At 49.4% G+C, this 11,426-nt stretch overlaps 1 protein-coding gene across 1 annotated transcript; it reads left to right on the top strand.

Annotated features, from left to right (window-relative positions):
- The first annotated feature begins 7,998 nt into the window (after positions 1–7,998).
- On the top strand, positions 7,999–10,576 carry LOC119331521. The gene is made up of 3 exons (XM_037604684.1): positions 7,999–8,144; positions 9,455–9,847; positions 9,994–10,576. Exons 2-3 carry the CDS (start codon positions 9,463–9,465, stop codon positions 10,278–10,280), a joined length of 672 nt encoding a protein of 223 aa, XP_037460581.1. The 5' UTR covers positions 7,999–8,144; positions 9,455–9,462; the 3' UTR covers positions 10,281–10,576.
- Positions 10,577–11,426: the final 850 nt, after the last annotated feature.

The following is an 11,426-nucleotide window of genomic DNA, read 5'->3' as shown; positions in this document are numbered from 1 at the left end:
CGTACCCCCAAACGATCAGATACGGAGCCAAAACCCTAATTCCACCACTGCAACTTTCTGTATCCACGAGATCCCATCTTGGGGCCTGTTCCGGAGCTCCGCCGGAGGGGGCATTGATCACGGAGGGCTTCTACATCAACACCATAGCCCTTCCGATGAAGTGTGAGTAGTTTACCTCAGACCTACGGGTCCCTAGTTAGTAGCTAGATGGCTTCTTCTCTCTTTTTGGATCTCAATACAATGTTCTCCCCCTCTCTTGTGGAGATCTTTTCGATGTAATCTTCTTTTTGCGGTGTGTTTGTTGAGACCAATGAATTGTGGGTTTATGATCAAGTCTATCTATGAATAATATTTGAATCTTCTCTGAATTCTTTTATGTATGATTGGTTATCTTTGCAAGTCTCTTCAAATTATCAGTTTGGTTTGGCCTACTAGATTGATCTTTCTTGCAATGGGAGAAGTGCTTAGCTTTGGGTTCAATTTTGCGGTGTCCTTTCGCGGTGACAGTAAGGGCAGCAAGGCACGTATTGTATTGTTGCCATCGAGGATAACAAGATGGGGTTTTCTTCATATTGCATGAGTCTATCCCTCTACATCATGTCATCTTGCTTAAGGCGTTACTCTGTTTTTACTTAATACTCTAGATGCATGTTGGATAGCGGTCGATGAGTGGAGTAATAGTAGTAGATGCAGGCAGGAGTCGGTCTACTTGTCTCGGACGTGATGCCTATATACATGATCATACCTAGATATTCTCATAACTATGCTCAATTCTGTCAATTGCTCAACTGTAATTTGTTCACCCACCGTAGAATACTTATGCTCTCGAGAGAAGCCACTAGTGAAACCTATGGCCCCCGGGTCTATCTTTATCATATCAATCTCCTACTACTTAATTATTTACTTTGCTATTTACCTTGCCTTTACTTTACTTTGCATCTTTATCATAAAAATAGCAAAAATATTATCTTATCATATCTATCAGATCTCACTCTCGTAAGTGGCCTTATAGGGATTGACAACCCCTATTTGTGTTGGTTGCGAGGATTTATTTGTTTTGTGCAGGTACGAGGGACTCGCGCGTAGCCTCCTACTGGATTGATACCTTGGTTCTCAAAAAACTGAGGGAAATACGTATGCTACTTTGCTGCATCATCCCTTCCTCTTTGGGGAAAACCAACACAGTGCTAAAAGAGGTAGCAGTGATCGGGAATGACGACCATGGATTGAACTTGGGGGCGACTGGCTCTACCGCATAGACATCCCTGAGTTCTCGTTTGCGCTCCTTTCTGGGGATGTGCGTGGCGTATATCATGTTCACCATTTTGACTTGGGGGGGTTCTTCTGTCCCCCGGTGTTCGGCTGTCAGGGCTCTTCATCATCGTCCTCACTTTGTGATCCCTTTTCTTTGTTTTCGGCATTTAACTTGCCAGCCTGCTTGAAGACCCAACAATCCCTGTTGGTATGATTGGCTTGTTTATCCGGGATGTCGTGAATTTGTCACGGACGGTCGAGTATGCGGTCCAGGCTGGAAGGTCCTTCATTGTTTCTTTTGTAAGGCTTCTTCCATTGGCCGGACTTGGAGCCACTAAGTCCGACGTTGACTATGGTGTCCTCGGTGTTGTCGCCATTGCCTCGGCGTTTGTGTCTATTGCGCCGGAGCTTGCCGGTGCTGTTCTTGGCCTCAGTGGGGCCTGCCTCGCTAGCTGTGTTTTTGCTATGAGCCAGCCAGCTGTCCTCGCCTACGCAAAAGCGGGTCATGAGTGCCGTAAGGGCTGCCATTGACTTCGGTTTTTCTTGTACGAGGTGGCGTGCTTGCCATTCATCACGGATGATGTGTTTTAAGGCCACTAGGGCCTCAGCATCCGGACAGTCAACGATCTAGTTCTTCTTGGTTAGGAACCTAGTCCAGAATTTTCTGGCTGATTCTCCAGGTTGTTGGACTATGTGGCTTAGGTTATCGGCGTCTGGTGGCCGGACATAAGTTCCTTGAAAGTTGTCGAGGAAAGCCTCTTCCAAGTCTTCCCAGCTGCCGATGGAGTTCTCAGGCAGGCTATTTAACCAGTGCCGAGCTGGTCCTTTGAGTTTTAATGGGAGGTATTTGATGGCATGGAGGTCGTTTCCTCGGGCCATGTGGATGTGGAGGATGAAATCCTCTATCCATACTGCAGGATCGGTTGTGCCATCATATGATTCGATATTGACGGGCTTGAACCCCTCGAGGAATTCATGATCCAATACTTCGTCTGTGAAGCAGAGCGGGTGTGCGGCGCCTCTGTATCGGGCCGCATCATGGCGGACCTCTGAGGGAGTCCATCTGCGGTATTTGGCCCGAGCGTGGTTAGGTTTGTCAAGTCCGAAGAGGTGGCCGTCGTCGTGTCTCGAAGCACGTCCTCGCGATCCATAGATCGATCTTGTGTGTCCTGCTCTATTGTCCAGTGTCTGTCGAAGGTCGTACATGTGACTCCGTACTTTTCCGCTTTATTATGGCAGGGTGGTGGGGCGGTCTGCTATTCGGCCTGAGTTGCCGCTTTATACCGACAGCGGGGTGGCTGTTCGGCCGCCCTGTCCCGACCACGTGGTGGTCGATCCGCATTACGCGAGGGAGATATGTGCTCCGGCGCCTCCTCATCGAATTGAGGTAGCAGTCTACATTTCGGGTAGCTCTTGGCTGGGCGGTTGAGGCCATATTCCTCGGCTGTCAAGACATCAGTCCATCTGTCGACGAGCAGGTCCTATTCGGCTTGAAGCTATTGTTGTTTCTTTTTCAGGCTCCTTGCGGTGGCTATGAGCTGAAGCTTGAAGCACTCCTGCTCTAGAGGATCCTCAGGCACGATGAAGTCTTCGTTGCCCAGGCTTGTTTCCTCCTTGGAGGGTGGACGGTAACTATTATCCTCCGAGTCATCTTCTACGGCCTGTTCGTCAGGGTTGTCTTGCCTACTGTCGTGTTCCTGTTTGGATGTAGTCCCGACAGGGTCTTCATTGTTTTCGGCATCGCCCAGGGTACTATTTTCTCTGGTGCTAGTGTTGTCGTCCTTTGAGTGGCAGGGCTTGGGGCGGCGTTTGGGCCGCCGACGCTTGGACTGTGTCTCGGAGGCTTTATTCATACCTGGCTCTTCTTTGTCGTCGCCTGATCCTTTAGGTGTATCAACCATGTACACGTCATATTAAGAGGTAGCCGTCCAACGTCCAGTGAATGGCGGGTCTTGGCCCTGCTCCTTGTCAGCATCGTTGTCCATACCGTCGATGTCTTCGGAGCCATAGTCAAGCATGTCGGTTAATCATCGACGGTGGCTATGAGCTGGGTGGCGGGTGGGAAGCAAAATTCCTCATCGTCCGTTTCTAGCTCGAACCGGATATAGTTCGGCTGTGAATCCTTCTCCAAGGACAAATTTTTAAAAGATTTTAGCATGTCGCCCAAAGGCGAGTGTTGGAAGACGTCAGCGGCGCTAAACTCGAAGATCGATAACCGATCTAGCTCGGTGTCCACGGGCGTACACAGTCCGGAACTTACAGCCGGAGACGAGTCCAAAGTTCCGTTAAAGCGACTGCTGCAGGGTGTTGAGTCCATGTGCGGCTCCAACTCTGCGGACTCTGAGGCCTCGGATGGCTCGATCTGCTTTGTCTCTAAGGTCGTTGCAGCCGTAGGAACCACCTCCTGGGTGTGATCCTATAACAGATTTAAGTCACGTTCATTGGGATGAAGGGGAGCGATCGCCGCAGGCTCAAATCCCTTGAAGATCAAGTCTCCACGGATATCCGCGACGTAGTTCAAGCTTCCGAATCCGACCTGATGGCCAGGGGTGTAGCTGTCGATCTGCTCTAGATGGCCAAGCGAGTTGGCCCGCAGTACGAAGCCGCCGAATACGAAGATCTGTCCGGGGAGGAAGGTTCCTCTTTGGACAGCGTCATTATTGACGATTGAAGGGTCCATCGAGCCTCTTGTCGACGGCACAGTGGAACTCTCAATGAAAGCACCAATGTCGGTGTCAAAGCCGGCGGATCTCTGGTAGGGGGTCCCGAACTGTGCGTCTAGGATCGATGGTAACAGGAGACAGGGGACACGATGTTTACCCAGGTTCGGGCCCTCTCTATGGAGGTAATACCCTACTTCCTGCTTGATTGGTCTTGATGAATATGAGTATTACAAGAGTTGATCTACCACGAGATCGTAATGGGTAAACCCTAGAAGTCTAGCCTAAGAATATGGTAATGCGTATATGTGTTGTCCTTTCCGGACTATCCCGTTCGGTTTATATAGACACCGATGGGATCTAGGGTTTACATGGAGTTGGTTACATAAGAAGGAATCTTCAGTCGCCAAGCTTGCCTTCCACGCCAAGTAGAGTCCAATCCGTACACGGTGCAGTCTTTGGTCTTCATGTCTTCATAGCCCATCAGTCCGGCCCATGGATAACAGGCCGGACGTCTGAGGATCCCTTAGTCCAGGACTCCCTCAGTGCCCCCCTCCCCCATATATAAAGGAGGGGAGGAGGAGGCCGGCCAACAAGGGGCACGCCGGGGAGAGGGGAGTCCTACTAGGACTCCGGTCCTAGTAGGATTCGGCCCCACCCTTTTTTCCTTCTACCGGAGGGGGAAAAGGGAAGGAGAGGGAGTAGGAGAAGGAAAGGGGGGTGGCGCCCCTTCCCAAGTCCAATTCGGTGTCCTCCCTTGTGGGGGGCGCACCAGCCCCTTGTTGGCTGGTTAGTATCCCTCCTATAGCCCATAAGGCCCATATCTTTTCCCGGGGGGTTCCGGTAACCTCCCGATACTTCGGAAAAATGCCTGAATCACTCAGAACCATTCCGATGTCCGAATGCAACCTTCCAATATATGAATCTTTACCTCTCGACCATTTCGAGACTCCTCGTCATGTTCGTGATCTCATCTAGGACTCCTAACAAACTTCAGTCATCAAATCACATAACTCATAATACAAATTGTCATCGAACGTTAAGGTGCGGACCCTATAGGTTCGAGAACTATGTAGACATGACTGAGACACATCTCCGGTCAATAACCAATAGCGGAACCTTGATGCTCATATTGGCTCCTACATATTCTACGAAGATCTTTATCGGTCAAACCGCATAACAACATACGTTGTTCCCTTTGTCATCGGTATGTCACTTGTCCGAGATTCGATCGTCGGTATCACCATACCTAGTTCAATCTCGTTACCGGCAAGTCTCTTTACTCGTTACATAATGCATCATTCCGCAACTAACCCATTAGTCACATTGCTTGCAAAGCTTATAGTGATGTGCATTACCGAGAGGGTCCAGAGATACCTCTCCGACAATCGGTGTGGCAAATCCTAATCTCGATCTATGCCAACTCAACAAACACCATCGGAGACACCTGTAGAGCATCTTTATAATCACCCAGTTATGTTGTGACGTTTGATAGCACACTAAGAGTTCCTCCGGTATTCGAGAGTTGTATAATCTCATAGTCATAGGAACATGTATAAGTCATGAAGAAAGCAATAGTAATAAACTAAACGATCATAGTGCTAAGCTAACGGATGGTTCTTGTCCATCACATCATTCTCTAATGATGTGATCCCGTTCAGCAAATGACAACACATGTCTATGGTCAGGAAACATAACCATTTTGATTAACGAGCTAGTCAGGTAGAGGCATACTAGGGACACTCTATTTTGTCTATGCATTCACACATGTACTAAGTTTCCGGTTAACACAATTCTAGCATTAATAATAAAAATTTATCATGATATAAGGAAATATAAATAACAACTTTATTATTGCCTCTACGGCATATTTTTTCAAAATGATGAGCAAAAAAGGGGAATCGAAAGAGTCAATGACGCACAAGCCTCATTTTTGTCATTGTTGATGCGTGGAGTTATTGTGACCGTGGTATGTGGATAGACTAAGAGCACATCTAACGTGGATCACCAAGTCGCCTAATGTCCGGACCAGACCATCTTGACAATTATTGCAATCCAATGACAGTCACCAAAAATGTTCGGACCGGTATGGACATCCAAAACCCCATAAACTAAAACCAAACGAAGATGCGGTTTGTGGACTTCCATTCCTCTGCCATGTAAGCCTCTGCCAACACGGACCAACACGCATTCTTGCCCACTGGCCGACTAGCTGCCTGCCCGACATTCACACGGGCGGGTCGGCCGAGAATCCTACTCCTGCTAGTAACCGTATTGAAGCAAAGTCGGTCCGCCTGCCTTGGCTATTTAAGACATCCAGCAACAAACACAAACCCTACACTATCGCCTCTCCTGTCTAGTAAGACTAGTCACAATGGGGAGTAACTTAGACTAGTAACATCATATTTTACTAGGCTATGTTACTACCTCCACAATGGGTAGTAACACATGTGTGTTGTTATGTTATGGTTCATTTATTAGCCTATAGACTCATATTGTCTTGGTATGTGTGATGTTACAGTAACTAGCTAAGTTACCACCATCACCTCTCTCATTATTAAATATATGCCACATAAGCAAAACCATCTTGAAAAGTGTGATGTTACTAGTGATGTACTCCCACTGTGGCCAGTCTAATCCCCACACCTCCAGCTCCAGCTGCTACGATGGACAAGTCAGACGGCTCGAAGTGGTTCTTTGTGACCCCCTCCGGATCCATAGGAGCTTCGGCCGCCACGATGGACAAGTTTGGCGGCTCGAAGTGGTTCTCCGCGACTCCCTTCGGATCCATGGGAGCTCCGGTGTCTCGCATCACCGACCGCGTTCTCTGGACCCGTCAGTGTCAACTGCTCCCTCCAAGGTCCCATCTCCTCGGACAACGAGGAGCAGCAATAGACGCCCCTCCTCGTCGGGACCTCCACGAAGGATGAGGAGTTCGCGCGGCAGATGGAGCTGATGCTCGAGCGGTCTCGCTGTGACTGCGGTCTGGCGCCGCCTTCCCAACGCTCTAGCGCAACAACAACGTCCAAATGACCTCTGAGTGGCAGTTGCCTTCCAAACGACCTCTGAGTAACAATTGTCTTCCGCCACTAGCTCGGTGTTGGTGGGGGCGGCTCGTGTGACAGTTGCCTTCCAAACGGCTTCTGAGGCGGCGTGTCAGGCATCATTCGCGTGATGGAATGTCGCGCCGCCCTGGGTCCTAGTGGACCCGTGCTCATGGAGGCCTGGGACATTCATCAATTCAGCACCATTGCCGAGACCTCCGCCCGTCGCCGCCACCATATAAGCAATTTTTTTGCAAAAACCTATATGAAACAAGAGTATTACAGAGGTCTGTGATAGCATCTCTGCTATCACAAAAATACTAAACATACGGGCCTCTTACATGAGTTTTACAGGCCCTTTCCTAATAATCTCTCCAGACCCCTTGATTTTCACCCGGGTAGGGCCCGTCCCTCCCCCTTAATCCACTCACAACTTGACAAATCAGTATCACCTCGTAAAACGCTCGTAACCTTCTGTCGATGTAGCGTTACTCGCTGCTATACCCGGCCCGAAAAAGCCTGACCCGGCCCGGCCCGACCTTGTCCATGGACCGGGCTCGGGCCTAGGTTTTGAGCCCGAAACCCGGGCCGGGCCGAGCCCGGGCCCGTCGATTTCGCCATTTAAAGAAGAGGCCCGGTCTGTGACCCGAGGTCCGACGGGCTTTTAGTATGATGGGCCGGGCTCGGGCCCGATTTTTAGGCCCGACGGCCGGGCCGGGCCAGGCTCGGGCCTGGGTTTTTTGCGTCGGGCTTTGGTTGGCCCGGCCCGGCCCGAGGAATGGCCAAGTATACTCGCTGCTATCACAAAAGCAACAGTCTCTATGCTGTGAACTCTACCTCTTCCAAAAAATGATTCAATTTTCTGTCTCTTATAATAAACATCTGTACGAGTTCCAAGAACAAGAAGAGGAATCTACCCTGCGGGTGCCCTGTGTGGTCAGACTCAACACGCGGCAAACAGTGTACGTGCTGACCACAAGTCCACAACACGCGGCGGTAAAAGTGCAGCAGAGGAGTGCCATCATTATTTTCGACTTGCGGTGAACGCCCAAATCCCCTGAGAACCCTCTCCCCGCTCTGCTCCGCTGCCTCTTTCACCTCGCCCAAACTTTCTCTCTTCGCTGTACTACTACTAGTTCCCACCCAACTTCAGTGTGGGGGTGCCCAAATCACGGTGCTCCATCAGGTTATTCGATTCATCCAAGCCCTCATTGATTCCGCACTGCGCATCCCGTGCCGCCATTTTGCTTTCGCTGCAATCTCAGGTTGAATCCGCCATTGTTGGTGTTTCTCCAACGACGCGGTGGCTGCGTGCGTGGTTTCTTCTTGCTCCAGCGGTTTCGCTTGAAGTGGCAGATGGGGTCCGCGTCGGTGCATCCGGATACGTCGCCTGGGTGGGTGGGGGTTTTCTTCTCGAAGCGGGTGGGGATTCATCGGATGGTCCCAGGCTCCCAGCCTTAGTACTAGCAGATTTATTTCGAGCATTTTCTTTTCGCTCTTGTTAGTGTCCGCGTCCCTCCGCATATCTTTTTTCTTTTTCCTACAAAAAACACCTTTTTTCTTTGCGAGAAGCATCTCTTAAATACTTGCCGGTATAGGATCTGCGAAATCGATCCTTTTTGCGTTTAGGCTGCCGGCCGTTAAAAAATAATGGTAGAAGTAGAGTTTGTGATAGTCATAGTAGTACTTTCAGTTTGGATGTGTCGCTCTCATCTACTCTACATGAGAAATCTACGTGGAGATTTGCGGGGATTTCTTTCTTTAATTTATCTGTTTGGTTAATCATATAGTGTAGGAGTTAGATGAGACTTTGTTAATTCTGAGAATTAGCAAATCCATTTCAGTTTTGTCATATACTCCTTGCACTGAACACTTTCGCTTTGAATGAAAAGCTGGGCTTAGGCCTTTTCTCTAAAGATTTGCTCAGGTGTCCTACTCTTCCACCACGTGCAGATTTAGTTTACAGCAAGGTGCTGAAGCCATGTTCATTGTTTAAGCATCGATAACCGCTGGCATTGTGTAATTCTCCATCCATGCAAAACTTTGATTGTTGATACACTCCATAATGAAAAGAAACTTCACATTCTTTAACTACTTACTACTGATCATATATATTCTTACCGTGCTAAATACTACTCCCTCTGTTTTCACAAATATAAGATGTTCTTAACTTTTTTTTTCTGAATCGGATGTATATGGACACGTTTACTGTGTTTGTTCACTCATCTCAGTCCGTATGTAGTCCATATTGACATATCCAAAACATCTTATATTTTTGAACAAAGGAAGTATTTAATCTGTACTGGGAAGCATACAACAGAAGTGGAATTATCTTAGTTTCCCTAAGAGTAGAGAGATAAGCCCTGTTTGCTTCTCACTGTTTCCCCTTGTTGTGATCCTGTTCTTTTCCCTCTCAGAAAGGGTTGTCTGGTGGATGGAGGGGTTTCCCTTCAAGTTCATTTCTTGATCATCTCTCGCGCCATCTTACTCTTTCAGGCTACACAATGGCGCTGACCGATTGGATAGAACTGAGTGATGATGCAGAGATTATTGAATTGAGCAGTAGCGAGGAGAATGTCGAAGAATATCAGGGAGCTTCCACACAGAGCAACTCAGCTCAGCACCAAGCTACATTGCATGATGATCAGACCATGTTTGTCACAGAAGGTGAACGAAGGGAAGAGGCTACCGAATCTGGAAATGCAGAGGAAGCTACTGCATCCTCCTCCGTTACTGAAAAAGAGTCTGGAAATCCAGAGGAAGCTACTGTATCAGAGACTTGTCCTCACACTCCAACAGCCGTTGTTACTCTAAAAGAGTCCAGAAATCCAGATGAAGCTACTGTATCACAAACTTGTCCTCACACTACAACAGCTGTGACGTTCCCCGGTATGTTCTTCTTCATTCCTCTCTCAGTTCAGTAATACGTTTATAAATTATAATGCAGTTAATCGACACTTGAGAAAACATTGCAACAATACATATTTCTGAATTAACAGCAACACCATCATAGAGCTACCATTTTCTTGCTGCAGGACCTGATCCCCTCTCTCCGAAGGCTCTGACTTTTCAAGCCTGTGTCGCCAAGCCGCGGAGAGCGAAGGCGAAACGTCGCAGGAAGCTCTTCCACGCCGATACACCTTGGACTTGGAGGAGCCCTAGGCTTGAAGACAAGCATAAAGGTCGTAGAAGGCCCGTGGAAGAGCTGGCAGTTGAGCGCAAGGCTTCTGCCATGCCGGAAGAAGAAGAACAGAAGAACACCTCGGCTAGGAGCCGGAGGAAATGCAAGGTGTTCGGCAAACGGTGTAACCTCGGCAGATAGTCTCCACTGATCCCGCAAAACTAAGGTAGTCGACTGAAGATGAAAGATGATCGTCTCGAAACTGTCTGGATTTTGGCGGTCCAGTTTGCCTCTCCTGTGACGCGGGAAGAATCACTAGTGTTGGTGGGGTTTGGTGGGGTCGTGTTGCCCTTGTTGCGCTGTCCATATGAGGGCGCTTGCGTTGGACCACTTGGGCACACTCGAAGTTATGGAACTACTATGTGGCTTACTGGACGCAGCTCTTATCGTGCAGTGAAGAAAATATGTACGTGCTCTTATCGTGCAGTAAAGAGATGTGTAGGACATAGATAAATCATGAACGTCAGGTTTTTGGAGTTTCAGCCCGAATGAGCTCAGCGCCGTTGGATATCTTGCACAAATCGTAAAGCAACCGGGGGCGCCACGTGCAGTCGTCTTGCACTGCCGCACCTCTCTCCCTTGTACTACCTTTCTCCGTTACCAACTCACGCGCCGCACGGGACAGAGGGGGAGAGAGGCCATGCGCAGGCGGCAAGGCGGTTTGTGTCGTACCCAAGGGGGGCCATGTCGGAGAGGAGGCATGCGGCGGCGGAGACGAGGAGCGGGAGGAGGCGTGCAACGACATTGTCATTCGAATCCTCGGCGGTGGTGGGCGGAGGAAGTACTCGACAACGATGCCGGTGCGGCGTGCCGTATCGACGGCGGCGGAGAGAGCCTCACGCGAGTGGTGGTTGCCGGTTGTCAGGCCGAGGTATTGGGGGGTGGAGCTCGTGGGTGCCCTACGTCGATTCTTAAGTCAGAGGCTCATCGTCCCGCTGGCCGCCGCACCGCCACCGATCGAAGAGGCCGCCTCCCCACGTTTGAAGCATGAGCGGGGGACGTCGGACCGGAGATTCAGGCACGGGCTGCAGGATCAAACTTCGGTTTGCTTCCTGTGTGAGAGGACACTGTGGATCACATACTTTTACAGTGCGTTTTGCACAACAGGTATGGTTTCTCAGTTGCACAAGACTTGGCATTGATCTTTCCATCTTGCCAACTATGACAGATAATCTTGAGGGATGGTGGACTAGGTCGAGGAAGAGAATCCACAAGACATACCGTAAAGGATTTGACGCCTTCTGCATCCTAGTTTGGTGGAACTTGTGGAAGCAGAGAAATGGTCGA

Source organism: Triticum dicoccoides, chromosome 7A (genome assembly GCF_002162155.2).
Source record: "Triticum dicoccoides isolate Atlit2015 ecotype Zavitan chromosome 7A, WEW_v2.0, whole genome shotgun sequence".
Lineage (NCBI taxonomy): Eukaryota > Viridiplantae > Streptophyta > Magnoliopsida > Poales > Poaceae > Triticum > Triticum dicoccoides.
This window is presented reverse-complemented; position numbering and strand designations above follow the sequence as displayed.

What these genes read in the sequence shown, in the direction of transcription:
- LOC119331521 (XM_037604684.1), top strand. Translation starts at nt 9,463, where the DNA reads ATGGCGCTGACCGATTGGATAGAACTGAGTGATGATGCAGAGATTATT. An exon ending in AACAGCTGTGACGTTCCCCG is followed by an intron (nt 9,848 to 9,993) that starts GTATGTTCTTCT and finishes TTCTTGCTGCAG; the next exon opens with GACCTGATCCCCTCTCTCCG.